We start from the raw sequence: 19,664 nt of genomic DNA, 5'->3' as shown, positions 1-19,664 counted from the left end.
CTTAAAGACAAGTACTATAGATAAGAATGGAAAAGGAAAGATCATCTTTGAACAGGGAAATATGCACTGCAGTTTATAGATATAAAAGTCATGTACTACCATTGTGTACCAGCCTTGTCAAATGAATTGGGCCTCTACTGGTTGAACCTAGCACTTGCTGTATCATCCCCTAGCAGCAAGCATCAGAAGCTTAGGAAGAATGTTCTTAATCTATCTAGGCATTATTGGGGTGCTAGTAAACATAATCAATAATTGGCAAGCCATGAGGGACATCAACTTCATACCAAACTATAAAACAAAGCTGACCTCCAAAGATCACTCAGGATGTAGCCTCACACAAATAGAAAGACCACTTTAAAGAATGTCAGTGGTGTAGCAGGTGAAAGACTCATGTTTGTATGGTCCCACTAATAAAAATCTCTCGAAAAACAGAGATTATTTATTTGAGAGTAAGTTATTCATGTAATTTGAATATTGCACCTCTGCCAACTAATTCCAGGATATGGGAAACTATTTTTAAATGTGAATGCAGATAACTTAGACACATAGTCTATGATTTCTTTTAAAATAGAAATAATTGCAATTTTAGGAAGTACAACAAATGCTCAAACAAATGTTCAAAGATGTCAACCTCAGTTTTTTTTTTAAACATACAGATAATCTAGAACTGTACAATTAGTTAATCTTTGGTTCAAATAATTAACTCCGTAGTGTGTGGAATAATGTCTGTTCGATAAATACTTGTTGAGTGAATGAATGGTAATATACTATTCAGAATGGTTTATAAAAAGCTGGCTTTTATAATGACATTATTCTATAATTATGACACCAAGGCCAGTAGTGTAATGACATTCATATATATATATATATATATATATATATATATATATATATATATATATATATATATATATTCTGGAGACAGAATGTTGTTAGGTGTTTTCTTTCAGAGTTAGAAGGGTGTGGTGTTAAAGACATGCTCAAATAAGTAAAATGAGAAATGTGGGTAGTTTCTTGTGGGGACATAATTCTCTAAGTAGGAAACTCACAGATTAAGTCCCTCATTAGGAAAAAAGTCATCTGATTAATGGAGCATATAAACTGTGACCTGAAATTTTCCTACATGAATTTTCCTGGGGAGTCAGATTTCCCTCATCTGGAAATCTTCAAAAAGTTAAATACAACAGTAATTTTTAGCTCATTCATTCAAACATATTCTTAGCACCTCCTATGTGTTTTAGATAATGTGCTAAGTTGTAGGGATACAGAAAGAGGAGCAAGACAAAAATCTGTCAAGTAGAGGGAGACTGGATAAATTATTTTAAAAAACAATGTATAGAGAGTACTTAATGATGAAGTGAATGAAGGAGAGCTAAAGTCACCAACTTATTTCCAATAGAGTAGAACTCATTACATGCTCCTGATTTTAGCATGCTGATAAGGTAGTCAGATATGCCACATAAAAACAATAAGTGATCTTTCTCCTAAACATTTTGAGATAGACAGAAGAAACATGAGGAAATGTTGAAACTTTTGTCTTTGATAAAGACAAAAATATTCTATCATTTCTTTGGAAACTTATTTTGGATGACTGACACCCTCTAAAATCCAGTTTGGGGAGGACTAAGGTACTGCAGGCCAGAGTTTGTTCAGTGATCTCATATAACGACTACCCAGAGTATAGTCATCCCTCTTTAAGAGGCAGCCTTCAAAACGAGTTGTCAAGTTGCCTAAGGACCAATACGATTTTTATGTAACATGGAAGACCATCTAAGTCTTCCAAATCACTGACTGTTTTAAAGCAGTGCTGTCTGATAGAACTTTCTGGGACAGTGCAAATGAAATGTGTTTTATAGCTGCACAGTCCAAGTCCAGTACAGTAACTACTAGTCACATGTGGCTATTGGGCACTTAAATTTTGTCCAGAGATTGAGGAACTGATTTTTATTTTTATTTTTAAAATATTTTCATAGTTGTAGAAGGACACAATACTTTTATTTATTTATTTTTATGTGGTGCTGAGGATTGAACACAGTGCCTCATACATGTGAGGCAAGCACTCTACCACTGAAGCACAATGCCAGCCCTGGTTTATATTTATTTTTTAATGAATTTATATTTAAATAGCCAGATGTGGCTAGCAGCTATTGTATTGGATAGTGCAGCTCTAAAACCTAATAATCCAATTATGAATAAAATAAACTCTGCTTTATTTATGTCAAGGAAAGGAAAAGTGGCATCAAATTAGCTTTGGAGTACAACTCCTAAGGTCAAGACAAATTATGGCTGCCTAAGTCAGTAGCTTTCAGTGGGAATGGTTCAATCACAGCTCATGTTGCACAACAGTGGCATAAAAAGACTGTTAAAGTTAAAGGTCTAATGGGAGATTCTGAAGGAGGGTCTTCAAGTTCTATTCCACTGAGTTTTTTTTTTTGTTTGTTTGTTTATTTGAACTTAGTTTTCAGAACTATACAAGAAATGTGGGAAGCACAAAACAAATCCAAACCATGTCCCTTTGTTTTTCTATGACAGGTAGATATTGAGAGACTGGCTGCTATTTGTATGTTGCTGCTATTTGTCATCTCTTTTCTGGTCACCATTAGCCACTCTGGCAACCTGTAGCTTGTTCTGTGTTTCATACCTTCAGTTATCAGTTGTGTGGGCAGCCTACAATATTCTGGTTTTACATTTTATTGTCCTATTAATTTGACACCATCTAGTAAACATTTTTAATCTCTTTCACTTCATTTTACATTTTCTGGTCAGCACATCCAACATATTTAAAGAAGAAAGATTATATTTAGGGGGAGAAATAAAGAAGCTTCACAATTATTAAGAATATCTATATACCAAGTACTTTTACTATTAATCCTACAAAGCAGATGATACCATTCTTCATTTCAGATGAGGAAACTGAAGCTCAGGGATTTTAAAAGCTGGCCCACAATCATGCAGGTGGGTAGTGACACAACTATGATATGAACTTGAATCTCTCTGACCCCTCCCAACCCACCTTTTTTCTTGCTGTGTCACACTGCTTCTTAAGCCCATTTTACAGTGTAATTTTTCAGAAATAAACAGTCTTAGTTTTTCTAGTCATCTTCTGCCTTATTAAAAAAAAGGAGTAGAAAAGAAAGAAAGGAAGTGGCTTTTATGACACAATTCTGGAATATGTGAAAGGATTTACAGCTATTACAATGAGAAGTTTTTGATTCCTTTCAGTTTTTAAACACATTAAAAAAGTTTTTTTTTGGCTTCATGAAATACTGTTTATTTTTCTCTTCATCTCAAGCCTGTTAATCAGGCTTTCAGACTCAATTGGTGTGGCAAAAGGTCTGCCATTGTGATGGTCCATGTGCAGAACGTGGGTGGGGACTTTCTCAGTGTTATAGTTTGAGTGTGTGGTACACCCCAAAGGTCCTGTGTTAATGGAAGAATGAGCAGAGGTAAAATGACTGGATTATGAGACCTGTAACCTAGTCCATCCTAGTTTGAATGAAATGGGTGGTTACTATAGGCAGGTGGGGTATGGCTGGAGGAGGTGGGTCATTGGGAGTGTATCCTAGAGAGACATCTCCGTGGCCCCTTCCTCCAAACACATACATTTTTTAAAAAGTTACCAGAGCTTTAAAATTATAAAAATGTACTCTAAAGGGGTGGTTTAAAACTGCATGCAAATGATTTGTTGAAAGTATTACAAAAGGCAAGTTCCAAATGCCATGGCAAGTACTTAGGAAAAACAACAACAAATTAAAAAACAAAAAACCCTCAGCTTGTAGAACTGAGGGAGTGAACCCTATCCATTGCCTTTTCAAAGAAGCAACTAACTATGTGTTAAAGTATATAACTACTTAGGCACTTAACATTTTATGGGCATCACATACTTTAAAAAGTAAAACAACAGGTGGAAAGAAAACTACCTTTTTGGTAGGGTATCTATAACCTTATAATTTTGCACTCTAAGTAACCATAATTTTTTTTTTTTTAAATCTTTTGTATTTTTTATTTTTGGTAAAAGGGATTGAACCCAGGGATGCTTAACCATTGAACTACATCCCTAGTCATTTTTTGTTTTTTATTTTGAGACAAGGTTTTCCTAAGTTGTGGAGGCTGGCTCTGAACTTGTGATCCTCTTGCCTCAGCCTCCCGAGCTGCTAGGATTACAGGTGTGTGCCACTGTGCCTGGCTGTTTCTTAAAATCTTAAATTTAGTGTCTGAAAGACAACTTTAAAAAAATAAACCCATCATAGCCCCTTCAGTCCTTTAGTCCTTTATGTGAATTTACTTATTAAGAGTATTTTAGGGCTGGGGCTATAGCTCAGCAGTAGAGTGCTTGCCTAGCATGTGTGAGGCCTTGGGTTTGGTCCCCAGCACCACATACAAATGAATAAATAGAATAAAGGTATTGTGAAAAAAAATTAAAAAAAAAAAGAGTATTATAGTCTAGTGGCTCTAACCAACGAGGTTCCAATCTTGGTTCAGTCCTTACTGGTTTTGAGACTTGAAGGTTCTATGCTTCATTTTCTACTTCTGAAAGATGAGGACAATAATTCTAGGTAATTGTGAGGATTGAATGAGATAATATATATAAGGTACTGAGAATACTCTTGGAAATAATGCTCTATTTTTTCAACCTGTCTTTGTAATTGAAAAGACAATGAGATAAAATAATCATTTTAAACTAATTATGGTTAATGAAAATTTAAATAAAGATGCCATAAAATATCTCACAATTAATAAGAAGTCGATATTTTCCTAAGAACATCATGAAAGAAGTTTTGGTATAGTAAGAATATCTATAATATAATTCCTAATATATTATGCTGAGGACATACAGTAAGAAAAAAATAAAACTTTCATCTTTTAATATGTTTCATAAAATATAAAAGAATGGGAAAAGTTCAATAAGCTATTTGACTAAAATAATCTATTCAAACTGGAAAATGGTAACCAGAACACTCCCTCAGTTCTACCCACCTTGGGTAAACTGTAATATATTTTATCCTACTCTCAAATCATATAAGGTTTCTGGAACTTTATAATGGAAGTCTTTTCCTTATAGGATATGGGTTGGTATGACTGAGTTTCACAAAAGGAGATATTAGAATATTTATCCTATAATATTGGTTCAACATTTTGGCCTTCTTAAGGACTACCTTACTTCCAAGTACACTAGCTGATCTCCAAATGATTTTTCCTTAAAATAACTTGATGGAGGAAAAAGACAAAGAAGAAAAGAGATGAGAAACTTGGTAAAAGAATGCTTCAATGACATATGCCAGCTGTTTTCAAACAGGGTTTAATGATATATATATATATATATATATATATATATATATATATCTCATATATCATATCATATATATATATAATATATATGTGTATATATATTATATATATATATATATATATATATATATATATATATATATATGACTGCTTAAGTATCCCTCAGGTCTGTTCACCATTCCTTTTGCAACTATCTCAGTTGAGGCCTCCTTTTTTCATCTCTTTCTGTGGTTCTGCAATAGTATCTCACTACCAGCTTTCCTGCTATCACAGAATACATTCACATAGAGCAGATTGCAGAGAAGATGTTTTAAAACACAAATCTAGTCATATTAGAACTCTGTTTAAAACCCTTTGATGGTTCACTATCACAAACAGCAAAATGTTAAAGGTTTTGGACAGGCATGATATTATCTAACTCTTCACCTCACATTTCAACAACACTAAATGGTTGTGGAACCCACAGGCACCCAACTATTTTGCATCTCTATGGTTTTGCTTATATAATTGCCTCTGGGTTGGAATATTTTCTTCCTTTAAATCAGTTAAATCAGTTCAAGAATTATCTCCAGGAAGGCATCTTTTGACACACTTCTCCATGTAATATAAAACATATCCTATATGTATCTCTATAATTGTATTTACCACATTATACCAAATTCATTAATAAGTTCACTTTGTCCCATGTGAATGCCTCAAGGCAAGGACCATGTTAGTATCTTTAGCACAAGGCACAGGATTCATGTTAGTGGGTGTATAAGACAAGCCTGGTAAATCCTAGAACTTTTTAAATTTTTTTATCAGATGTGAGTTAAAATTTATAACTCCAATGGTCCAACTTTTGCTCCATGGAGCAATAAAAATCATCTCTCCCTGAAAATAGAACATTTGTCTAGTACATAAAAAGGCAAAGTTTAAATTATATGATTTGTACTTACCTAAGTTGCTGTATGTTGCACTACAAGGGTTCAGGTCCATAGGATCTGAAGTGTCTTCTTTTTCCTCTTCCCTTTCCAGGTCAGGGGTGGGCAGTGCTGCTGTGACTGAGATGCGGCCCCCGACATCTTGTTTGACAACAACAGTTCTTGGATCCCGTGGAGAAAATTCTTCTGTCACTTCATGGGTCACGTGACTGAAACAAATCAGACTACCTGTCACACTGGTACTCAAAAGTTCTGTTAAGAGCTGGGGTGGGCTGGGGACATAGTTGGTAGAGTGCTTGCCCTGAATGCGCAAGGCCCTCGGTTCAATCCCCAGCACCACAAAAAAAAAAAAAAGGGAAGAAAAAAAAAAAAAAGAGCTGGGGTTGTGGCTCAGTGGTAGAGCATTTGCCTCCCATGTGTGAGGTACCAGGTTTGATCTTCAGCACCACATAAAAATTTTAAAAAGAATTGTATTGCTTCTAAAAAAAAAGTTCTCTTAAAATTTACATATACTTCCCATAAATGTAAATAACTAGTCCTACAGTCTCAACAATGGGTCATAAGCTCCAATATACTTGTTTGAATACACAGAAAAGTGCTACATCCTGTCTATTACTTTATTTTTCATGATTCATACATATTGAGAATCCAGTTTGGTAGAGAAGATATGGTAAACTCAGAGAAAACTCCATAATAACAGTCAAGGAATAGAATAACTTTAAAAAATATATCTATTTTTTAGTTGTAGTTGAACACAATACCTTTATTTTTATTTTATTCATTTATTTTTATGTGGTGCTGAGGATCGAAACCAGGATCTTGCATGTGCGAGGTGAGCGCTCTACCACTGAGCCAAAATCCCAGCCCCAAGGAGTAGAATAATTCTTAAAGGCAGGAGGTAGCAATGGTGAGGCAGAACTTATTTGGTTAAAGAAAATTATACTGATATATGTAGTAAAACACTTAGCCTATTTACTATACTATATTTATTATCTATATGATAGTATGCTAATACTATAGTAAATAACAAATACTTTATAATATTTTCTTTACTTAGGATATGGTATACACTAAAGTATTTACTCAAGTACTTAATAAAGCACCAGGGATAAAGTTGAAATTAGACTATGCAAATAAGGAGTTGAAGCAACTGTTTTGGTAGGTAAACTGAAGCCAGGAAGGTCTTATTGTTAGGAGGATAGAAGCATTACCCTTTGCTTATATGCATGCAGCAGGAAAGGCAGACAGAAAAGAAAGTTCTGCATTCTAGATAAGCTCATTTATTAAAATGAATCTGAAGCATCTTCTGGCCACAAATCAGTATGACCAATCTTGTCTTATCATTGCTTGCTCATTTACTTATATAGCTACCTCTTCCCATTCTTCCCACTCTCCAAATGCCAGAACTGTGCCAGTTCCATTGCTATGAATACAAGAGGATCAAGCTGTCATGAAAAGCTGGTGCAGAAAACTGGTCCAGTTAAAATAATCTCAATGTGTTGGTCAATAAAATAAATTCAAAATCAGGCATCTTCAAAGGTTTCTGGGTTTCTGAAAATATATTCCTAGACTATCACACTCATTAGCTCTTATTCTTGTTTCTTTGTGAGCAAAGAGAAAGAAGGAAAAGAAACATCTTATGTATTAGTACATATTACTTCTGGATTTTCCATTGGCAAGAGTGATGTTGACATTTATAAGTTTCTTTAAAAGAGGTACTTTGTTGACCATGTATCATCAGAACATAAATTACCTACATATTTAAGGGAGCAGATCTGAAGGACAAGGAGTACCTTCTTATCAATATTTCATTATGAAAATTATAATTATGCCTGAACAGAAAAATAAGCCTTGAAGTCTGCTGGATATATAACTTCAAAAGTCTTCTTTCAAAGTTGGAAGAACCAGAGGTCTCTCTACACCAGCAGCAGGCAATGAACTGGAAGTTCCATTATGGAATCCAGCTCATAGGGAGAGTGGTGAGGTAGAAGCAATCACTCCCCTATAGTCAAGGGTAGTCTGTGTAAAGGAGGCATTACATGGGAAAGCAGGCTGCCTCTTCTCAATGGGCTGCCTTAGGTCATGAACACAAAAAAGGGTTGGGATTGTGGCTCAGTGGTAGAGCGCTTGCCTAGCACGTGTGAGGCACTGGGTTCGATCCTCAGCACCACATAAAAGTAAATAAATAAAATAATAGTATTGTGTCCAACTACAATATATGCAATATATATATATTAAAATATATTAATATATATATATATAAAATATATATATATTAAAAGGACTCCACACAAAGCAGGTATCTCATGATATGGAACACCATAAAATCAAGGTAACAAAGGGCTCCACTCTCCATGCATTAGCAAAGACAAAGCAAAGCGACACTTCAAGACATTCTCAGAGGGGGCTGGGGTTGTGGCTCAGTGGTAGAGCTCTTGCCTAGCATGTGTGAGGCGCTGGGTTCCATCCTCAGCACCACATAAAAAAATAAAAAAATAAAGGTATTAAAAAAAAGACATTCTCAGGCATCACTTAGCATCAAGACTGTATATCATGAGTAGTTATCAGGATCTTCAGGAGAGAGTAAATGTTCTTTGCTGGACAAGTCAATATTAAACCCATTCTAATTTCAAAGCAATAAATGAAGTGATTTAAAAATACCAGTTCTCCTTTGAGAGGAAAAATATTAAAGCTCCAGTGATTCTCTTCTAGTTTTAGTGTCAGCTTTAGAGATTTCCTAAAAAGCTGTTTTGGGGTTCCTAATTTTTGCAATCTTGCTCTTACCATTTTTATTCTTTCCCCAACCTCCTGATTATTACTAAAAGAAAGCTCTCCTTTGGATTTGTCAAAAAGGTTGGTGAAATCTTCAGATGTCATGACTCCTTTCTCACATGTCTGTTTTCTTCCCAAGCAATAGGCTATTTGCAAGGAAGTTCAGTTATTGTGAAACTCCTGAAAGAGCAGCTGCTGTTAGCCTACGAGGAATTCCCTGGGCCTGCTCCACATGTATGTAACACAGCTCTGTGCTCTGAAGGCCTTGGCAAAATACAAATGCTAAAAAGCATGAAATATAAAAGACTCACCCACTGTACTCACTCACACAATTCCCCATTAAAGAAAAATTTCACAGGGTCTTCTTGAATCTGTTAATCATGTTCTGAAACTTTGATGAACCAAAGAGTCCACGGTGTTCTGCAGAGCTACAAGTTGGGCAGGCTATAGGAAGAGTTTGAATTCTGCACCTTAACATCCACTGCACCTTGACCTTTACATTAGGGGTTTGGTCTGGGAAACGTGCCAAATTACTCTAGGGAGCTAAGCAAAGTGAAAGCTAGTTTTATTAACTCTTTGAGGATCAGGATAACAGAGCCTACATTCTAGATGAAGATCAGTGTTTACACAAATATTTTAAATAAATGTACTGGGATATTAAGTCACCAATTAAAGTAATTGTCAACTACAAAGAACTATGCAAAAAGTTGATAAAAATAAAATCATGTGATTTGCAAATGGATGGTAAAATGTTTAATCTGCATTTACAGTTACAGCAATGTCCAACAGGAGTACAAATTTTTAAAAAATGCATCATAATGATATGTCATGTCCTAATGCTTGAAGGAAGAACAGCTCTATGTACAATTAGAATAATAACAGGAAAAGGGAGAGAGAGAGGTTCTGAGAATTCATACTTAGGTATGGTAACATGTTAAGACTATGAAATGAAAAAGCACTGAGAATAGCATCACAGAAGGTTGACTTAGTTCCCATGTATAAAACTGTAGATAGAGAAAAGAAAGTAAAGTCTTACTATTAAGTTATCATTAGGGATATTAATTTTATAAAGGAATTTAATTTTTGACCAAAGACTTTGTTTTCTCTTCAGACATAAACCCAAAAAACCTAAATACTAAAATGATACTTAGCAGACACAGGCTTTATCTCTAAAAAAGTGTTACACCACCATTTCACTGGGAAATGTTTAATGTACTGGAGAAAATACCAAAATGGGAATCAGAATTGGGTTTTGTTTCCCTATTACTTTGATCTTCTAAACAAACTTGACACCATCAGAAAGCAGAAATGGAGAACACATTTCATCCATGGGTCAGATTGTAAAAAATTCTTTAAATGAAAATTATAAGAATTTCTTATAGACTATATTTTAGCACATGTCTTAAAATAATGACCAAAAGAACCATATTTATTTTCCAGGGTAAGTACAATTTGATCCTCATTACTATAAAGCAGATCTATTAAGTGATAAGTGGCCCACGAAGAGGAAGTTAAAGCTTTTATAGCTCTGCTATTTAAATTCAAGTTGAAGTCCTATAATGCAAGGGGAAGGTCTGCAATCACTACAGTGTGTTGATATCTAGGTCCTTAATTTTCAGGTTGACTTAAACCCTAAATCCTTACTTAGCCTCCTCTTTACCTGGCTCCTCAGCAATCATTCTGCTTTCATAATAAAAAACAAAATACATTTGACTGTACAGGAAGCCCTCTAAATCCCTGTGTTCCACATCTTCGAATTCAGCCAACCTCAGATTGAAAACATTAACAAAACAACATAATTTTATTTATATAGCATTTACATTGTATTAGATTATTATAAGTAATCTAGAGATGATTTAAAGTCTACAAGAGGGTTAGGGGTAGGGTATATGTAAAATGCCACACTATTTTACATAAGGGACTCAAGCATCCAAGAATTTTGATATCCATGGGAGATTCTAGAACTGATTCCCAGCAGATACTGAGGGATGACTGTACTTTAAACTCTTCAACCAACTTTAATGACCAGTTTTTAATTGCAATTTGGTATGTCTGACCTGACACTTAAAAACCATGTAATAATCTCCACAAAGACAACACCTTTATGAACATGTGGAAAGAATGTAAGGTGTTCAAAGGAAATAGTAACATTTTTACAGATTTGTCTGTTATGTAAATGAATCCCTTGGAAGGTTATATCTCATCAGTCTGCAATATTCATACATAATTCAAAGCTACAGAAGCAATCTCCTGTGGGAAGCTCACTTGGGTTACCCAGGTGGTAGGATTAATCATTGCACCATCAAATGAAATAATCCTTTTATTTTTTTCCTGGCAAATTTGTTTAAGACAGATTTTTATAAAAATTCTGTTAAATGTCTGCATGTACTTTTTAAAAAGGCAAGTCAAATTCCACGTTAGAACAGATTAAAAAGACTTTCATGCATCCAAATATTTCCACAATTTCAGTTCAACTTTATCTTCAAATTCACCCACCTTGATTGAGCTTCAGAAGGGACAGTAAATGAAAGCAGATTTCTACACAGAATATCTGCCTCTTGGGGCAGTTTTTTTTTTTTTTTTTCCTGGTACCCAAGGGTTCATTGAGCTACATCCCCATGTCTTTTTATTTTGAGAAAGGATCTTGCTAAATTGCTTAGACTGACTTTGATCTTGTGATCTTCCTGTCTCAGTCTCAGAGTGGTTGCGATTATAGGCACGTGCCACTGGGGATTACCATTTGCCAGCTCTCTTCAGCAGTTACACCTATCTATACATGCCCAAGACCATCAATAAGCAAATGTGACTTTTAAAACCTTCCATTCTCCCTAAAAATCAGACCAAAGTACATCAGAAACAAAATTTCATGATTTTGTTACTGGTCTCCTGAGCTGCATATTCTGGGGTTGCTGGGAATGATGGACCTTTGTAGAAATGGGATCTGTATCAACACACAAAGGGAAGAGCTCAAAGTTATCAAATCCCACACCGCCGGAAATCTATTGGAAGGGAGGAAAAAAAATAAAACCCATCTATCTCTTTTTGTCTCTCTACCTCTGGGACCCCCTGCCAATGTGACATTTCTTAATCCTATCTCAGTTTCCAGGTTATCAGCTTGGTTTTCCTAAACTTTCCAATCATTGGCATTCTCAGGTAGAAAAGTGTTGTGTCCACTGATCACTATCAAGCATCTCCAATTTTCTACTAAGCCTTCTGTAGTCTTTAAATGAAAACGTCAAACTTTTCATCCTGAACTGAGATTAACCTTTAACTGAGATCTGATGAGTTCCTGGTAATATGTCTAACATAGTCTAGAAAAACAAAGGTAGCCCTTCCTGATGTGAATGAAGTGGCTTGGTCTTGGCACGGGGACGACTGGCAGCCATGTGCAAGGTCTTGAATAGACTATTTTTCTAACACTGCTCAGATCCACTTTTTAAAAAAACAGGCATGAATAGCAAATTAAAAAAATGTCTTCATGGTACCAGACTTCATGACAGTAAAGTAGATAAAAATATAGGCCACTGTAAATCACTGTCATACTTATAATACTAAGAAAAATTACAGTTTTAAAATCCCGTGAAATACAAAGTCAGATAACATCTGTGCAAATTAACAGAAAAGATAAATTAATTTTAAAAAAGAGGTTGCCATTCTCAATCAGAGGGGTGTAGAAGTAGCTCCTCAGTATCCCATTTCAGCCTAGGCTCAGTCTGAAGAATGTGGTGAAATATCAATGTACATTTCTTGAAAAAGCAAAATCTTAGAATAGCCACAGCCCTTACCAACAGGACTAATCTGGGGAGAAAAAGGAGTCCTGAACTTTTCCTATATGCCCCAAAGCACTGGAGAAGCAAGTCAGCACGCCTTTTCCCACTCTTAATTTTACCTTCCTCTATCCTTTGAGTCAGAAGCAGGGAGATGTGCAAGTACACTTACCTCTCCAAAACCATGTCAGGCTCCTTGAAGGAATGGATGTAGAAAGGGAATGGGACCTAACATACTCAGAACATATTCCTACTCAATCCTGAACAAGTTGTGCACTTTTCCATTTAACTCACACACACACACACAAAAAAAAAAACACCTCAAGAAGTAGATGCAATTATTCTCATTTTACAGACGAGAAAGTGAGATTGAAAGAAGTTAAATAAATAGCCTACGATCACCTGGTACTTAGATGATAGTGTAGAGATATGACCTGATACTAACCAGTTCTAATGCCTGTGTTTTTCTACCACATAGTGCCATAAAGCGAGCTTCGTACATTGTAGAGACTCAATAAATGCTTAATTATGAAGTCAAAGAAGTAAATGTCTTTGAAAAGAGTGTATCTGAGATTGAAATATGAGGTAATAATGATAATAGATGTGTTCTCCTTTGTAAAATCCCAAACCAACAAACTAAAAGTCATTATTTACATTGCAAGGCAAATTTTTTAAAAATAGAAAATGCTCCAGTTTTAGAAAGTTTGTAAATATTTGGCTTCCTAATAATAATCACCTCCACCACTACTCTACATTTACTGAGTGCTAGGCGTTGTACTTACACATGTATCTTCTAACAATAACACTCTAAGGGAGGCTTGTTATTCCCATAATAGCGATAGTAATATGTAAAAACTTACATAGTGCTTATTATGTGCCTGTTCTAAGTCATGTTTTTCAAAAGTGGTACTATAGACATTTTGGGCCAGATTATTCTTTGTTGTAGAGGGCTGTACACATAGTGGGGCATTACCAGCATTTCTTGCCTTTATTCACTAGACACTGGAACCACTGGCTGCGTCCTCAGTCATGACAACCAAAAATGGCACCAGACATTGTCAATCCTTTTCCTTTTTCTAAACTCTTTACATACATTCAGTTAAGTCTTATAACAACCTACTAGGCAGGTAATGATCTGTGTTTTACAAATGAAGAAATTATTATCTAGACTGGTTTAGTCACTTGCCTTGGATAAAGCAGCAAATAGTTAGTGGAGCCAAGATGCAAATACTACAGATGAACAATGAAGTCTGACTTCTAAAGAGCTGTAGATTCTGTTTCTTAGTTTATAGATGAAGAAACCGATAAGTGGAGTTCAATTAACTCGTTCAAAATGAAGCAGTTAATAAGTGGCATAAGCAAGATTCAAACTCAGGTCTGGGTAACTTTAAAGTCTATATTTTAAATTATTATGACAATGGTTATCACAATTTAAGGAACCTCATAATTACCTGGGAAGCTCATTTAACATGGAAATTCTTAGCTCTCACCTCTAGGAATAGATTTAACAGCCCTGGAGCATGGCCAAGGAATACGAATTTGTCTGCCCCAGGAGCTTCTGATGTAGCTAGTCCCAGGACTACACACCAAAAAACTATTTTTCATTGCCTCCTTCTTCCACAGTGAAAAGGGCAATAAGTACAGAAGGAACAAGGTATGAAAAGTGATCAGGAACATTTAAAGTAATGGAACATCATTCCTCAGAAGTGATATAAGCTGAAATGGGGAAATAAAATAATTAAAATAGTCTGATGGGAAATTCATAATGGGCAACAACAACAACAACAAAGAGGGAATAATGGAGTTAAGACTTTGGAACCATTCATAACCTTTTGATGTTTATTCTTAGAATAAGATTATACACATTCATAAAATGTTAGGAAATGAGGATTGGGCCTAGCATGACATTTGTGATTTTTGTTGTAAGTCCTGGCTGACTGAAGACCATTCTAAAAGTAAGAAACAACATCTGAGATACCAGCAGTAGGTGTCCTAGCATGCAGTAATGTCTCAGTTATTCTATCAACAGAGGACAAAGGTGAGTATGAAGGACAGACCCCTGTGACTAAAAACTGCTATAAGAGGAACCACAGTGCCTATACCTTCTAACCATTCTGCCAAGAACCTCTTCCTGAAATGCCTCTTTTTCTCTGCTTTTCCTCTGTTCCACAGCATCCATAGATGTTCATGGCCACCCAGAAAGATCTACAGGGGCCTCTCAATGGGACTACATAAATGTTTTCACCCTTTTTTCAAACCTTCCAGGACACAATCTTTCAGCATCAAGTAAGCCCATCTATTCCAAACTCAGTCTTCAAAGACTATTCCATCCTCTATTATCCATGACACTTTACTATTTGAGGGCTCTTCCTTTTTAGAACACCCACGTAGGGGACTGAGAACTATAGAAAGCACCCAGTAAGGGGTGTTGGCTAAATCAAACTAGGTGGCATTTGGGAAAGCAAGCACTGGAGAAGGTCACCAAGATCTGTATCCACATTCCATCCAGCAGAACTACCATTGGAAAAAGGAATCAGAAGAGGTTCCAATGTGGAACAAGTGAGTGGGGCTGGGGAATTCTCTTTCCACAAGGAAGAGAGATGAACAGGACATCTTCCTAGATACAGAATGGAGCTTTAATCATGTACCAGATGCACAGAAAAGCCAGCTAGTTGATTCCTAAGGTTATTTCACCCTGTGAAAATTAGAGATGTTGGTAGAGAACTGATCAGTGTGCCATAGGTAATGTTATTTTGTTTTTTAGGTGAAACTTTTTTCTGATATTAAGAGATCATTGTTCTAGAGATACTACATGAGAATAAACTATTTGTCCTAAAATTAAGCCTTTAAATACCAACCGGTGACTCTAATCAATACTCTATTGCAGTTATATTAAATGATCACTTACTGAGACCATGGCCTAGAGGTCTGAAGACATGCCTAGATATTAGAAACTCAAATTTAATTTCAGCTCTGCCACCAATGTTACTCTGTCCATGTCTCCCATTATTTTTCTGTAAACTGGGTATAGAGACATTTATAGGAGTAGGTATTAATTAGGACATTCACACAAAGTGTTTTCAAGAGAGTGAATAATTGTGCCAGTGGTACTTGGAGACTACTTGACAGGTCAATGAATCAGTACACATCACCATGGCTCTTAGTGGTCACAGATGTGCCTTCCTATGCTCAGGATGACTTTAACAAAGGCCTGGAAGACACTAACAGACTCAATAATCCCCACCAATAGTGCAACAAAAACCACTTAGGGGTCCTGACTGCCTCTGAAGTCATAATTTGGCTTTGTACCTACTTGCAGAGTGGCCCTGGGAGTATTAATGATCCTCTGTCTCTCTCAATTCCCTATCTAATAGGAAGGATGCACTGTCAGATCTGTTAGGACAGCTCTGAAATACTAGGTGGGAAAGTGTAAGAATTACCCAAGTACTGCTATTTAACTTCGGATTCATTAGGGAGTGCGCATATAAAACTGACCCAAGTAGGGAATTTTCAGTTTGATTATTCATTAGGAGACTCTAAGCAAGTCAGTTTACTTCTCTGTAGCTGTATCATCCCCCAGATGAAAAGAAACATAAAGCTGTTTGAAGACCATACCCATCATGGCGCAAGTACTCTTAACCATTCTGTATCACTCTGTAATTAGGATGAAGTAAGATAATTATCAGTTTCCTCTACAACAAGATTATTTAAAAATTCAATAGCAAAGATGTAATCTAGTTCTAGGAAAAATATGTCCAACAAATGTAGGTATAATCTTTATGCATGCTGATAGTCCAGAAGTTTCTTTAGAGCAAAAGAACATCTGCTCAGGAGAGCAAGTAGCCACTTGGAGGCTATTATCTGTCTCCCATAATTTTTCCTTTATGAGAAGGAGGAATTTGATCTTTAGGGGCCACATTTGTCCTAAATTTGAAGAGATGACTTTGAGAGCATTCTCTCAGTAAGAAGTAGAAATAACACAATAACAAGTGAAGCATAATATTAAAACAAAACTTCCAATTGAATTTTCTAGAGAGAAAGAAAGCACATTTTACCATGGTCTAATGAGTGTTTAGATTTTTTTTTCCATACTCTGTGTATATTATGTATACACACATGTGTATTATGAGACCCAGGCTCCAGTTACTTCAGTGAGTTCCAAATCTTTCTAGAGTTTGGCTGGAATGTCTATAGACTGCTAGCATAGCTGACAACCACAGACAAATCTGACATTAGAGCTTAGTCCAAGGGTCAGCAAACTTTTTCTGTAAAGGTAAACATTTTAGGCTTTGTGGGATGTATGGCCTATATTGCAACTACTCTACCTTATCATTATAATGCAAAACAGTCACAAACAACATGTGAAAGATGAGTGTGGTTGTTTTCCAATACTTTATCATTTATAAAAACAGATATCAATTTGGATTTAGCCAACCAACTATAGTTAGCCAACTCTGGGTCTGTACCCTTGAACTCTGGAATAAATTAAAATGCTCCCAGGGCTGATTCCTGGATTACTGAGACAGTTTAGCCTTAAGTCTCTGAGAAGATCAAGAAGGCCTTGGAGGTGTAAAGGAAAGTTTATACAGTTATTCATTCCAAAGGGAGCAAAGGTATGCCAAATCCAACCTACCTGTCCAAATCAGAAACTGGTTGGAATTTGGACAGAATTCCTAAGATGGTTCTGTGAATCTTAAAGGAATCTGATTTACATGGAATCCCAGAGTACATGATAGTATGAGCATGATGTTCAGAGGAGGTAGAGTTAGAAAGGTCATCTGAAGACCAAGATACCATTCAGGTGACAAATGGTATTCTCTACTTTGGCTGGAATGTTATTATCTTAATCACTAGATTAGATTTTTTTTTCTCATCAGAAAAGAATTTTGTTTGAACTAAAATTTTAAGTATATGTATGTGTTTGGTAAAAGATTTTGCCTATTAATTGTGAAAACATTATTTCTATAAGGGTGAAACTAAGTGCCTAAACTGGGCAACTTGTGTTTCACATATTCTAACATCCAACATCATAATTTGGTCACAGAAATTATGTCTGAAAATTGAATTAATATGCAAATAAATAATTGTAATTACTGGAAGAAGGAAAGAAAAGAATGAAATGAAGAAGTAGTTTTGAAAATTATGAAGATGTGGATAAATCTAAAATAATATAAAGGATTATGTGACAGTGACAGGATGAAGGAGTTATTTTTAGATTGGATGGTCAGTGAATAATTTTCTGAGGAGGTGACATTTAAATTGAAGGCTGAATGACAAGGAACCAACCATGCAAAGATCTGAAGGAAGCATCCCAAACAAAGAGAACAGCTTATAAAAATGGCCTAAAGAATGGTTATATTTGGCATGTCTGAGGAACAGAAAGCAAGCTAGAATTTTGAGAAATTCATGAGCAAGGAAGGAGTAGACAAGTTAAACTGGTAGGTAGACATCCTATTATATAGAGACTTCTTTCACAGTGGTGAAACAATGGGATTTGCTCGGTGGATATTCTAAAGAGATAAGGGGGAAAGAGATTAGGCAAAGGGATTAGGAAAATACTTTAGTAAACCAGGTGAAAGATGAAGCATGAACCAGGGTGATAGAAGCAGAGATGGAGAGAAGTAGACAGATGTGGGATATATTTTGGACATCCAATAAACAGGGCTTGATATTTTGGATATTGGGAAGATGGGAAGAAAAGAATCAAGGATAACTCTTGATTTTCTAGCATGAGGAAAAGGATGGATCATGGGTCATTTGCCAAGAAAGGAAGACAGGATGGAACAGAGATGTAGAGAAGGATTAAGCTCTGTCTTAGACATGTTTTATTTGAAATGCTCATTTTAAGTAAAGATATCAAGTGATAAGTTTCACATTTAAGTTGCAAAGAAGAGAATGAGGATGGAGATTTAAATTTAGGAGTCAAAATGTATAAGTATTTAAACTTTTGATACTCTATGGTGCTTAGCTAGAGGTTAGCCATTAAGATTTAAAGAACCCTTTTTAGTATATGGTTATGATTTTTTTGGAAAAAAGCTTATCTTTTAGAGCTATATACTGAAATATCTGCAAATGAAACAATGTCTGGAATTCACTTAAAACAATGGGGAAAGTGGTTGGGGTACAGATAAAACAAGATTGCCCATAAGTTGGTAAGTATTAAAGTATGATTCTTTTGTAAATGGTACTTTATATTCATCTATCTACTTTCGTAAATGTTTGAAATTTTCTATCACAAAATGTTTACAATAAACATAAAGTGATCCATTTTAAGATGATCTGTATTAAAAGGTAACCCTATAGCATTGATTCCAAGGTCAACATTATATAAAAGGCAAATATAAGGCATTCAGAAGGAAAAGATGCCAGAATAACTGGAGGTTCATGAGCAAGAAGGTAAGATTAAATAGGCAGATGTCACATCTGTAGGGGTCTTCTACGGTGTGGAGGTATGACTGGATTTATACTTCAGAAAGAGCACGTGATGGTTTTCAGAATTGATCGTAGAGGGCAATACACTGAACAAGGATAATCTTAAGTTCTGGTTCCTAAAGCATAATTTTGTAAAGAAGCCAACCCCTATTGCTAGATATTGTGCTAGATGCTTTATGGAAGTCAAGTTAAAAGTCAGCTACTCAGTGGTAAACTCAGAATTTAAATCTCTGACTCTAGTGCTTGCATTTTTTCCTACTGTGCAATATTATTCCCCATGTTATGGACACCAAAGAGTTGTAGAGATGGGAGGAAGGTGTCATTCTAAAAATGATAGTTGAGAAATTCCCAGTTGGTCATAGACCAGAGTAACCATCAGATTAACTTCCCTTGATGTAAACTAGCTTGATAGAAATGATGCGTAAAGGGGAAAAAAACAGAAACAAAGAAATGATGCATAAGGATATGTTCCTGAACCAAA

At 35.6% G+C, this 19,664-nt stretch overlaps 1 protein-coding gene across 9 annotated transcripts in view; it reads right to left on the bottom strand.

The window, feature by feature from the left end:
- The window catches only part of Peak1 (pseudopodium enriched atypical kinase 1), a 271,428-nt gene that overhangs the window by 33,048 nt on the left and 218,716 nt on the right, over nucleotides 1-19,664 (bottom strand). For all 9 annotated transcript variants that reach the window (XM_071608491.1, XM_071608484.1, XM_071608488.1 and 6 more), the window contains one exon: nucleotides 6,228-6,421. In XM_071608491.1, coding sequence (XP_071464592.1) covers nucleotides 6,228-6,421 — 194 coding nt within the window. The remainder of the gene's footprint in view (nucleotides 1-6,227; nucleotides 6,422-19,664) is intronic.

This window comes from Marmota flaviventris, chromosome 2 (genome assembly GCF_047511675.1).
Source record: "Marmota flaviventris isolate mMarFla1 chromosome 2, mMarFla1.hap1, whole genome shotgun sequence".
NCBI classification, from domain to species: domain Eukaryota; kingdom Metazoa; phylum Chordata; class Mammalia; order Rodentia; family Sciuridae; genus Marmota; species Marmota flaviventris.
Note: the sequence above shows the minus strand (reverse complement) of the source record. Positions and strands in the feature narration are given on the sequence as shown.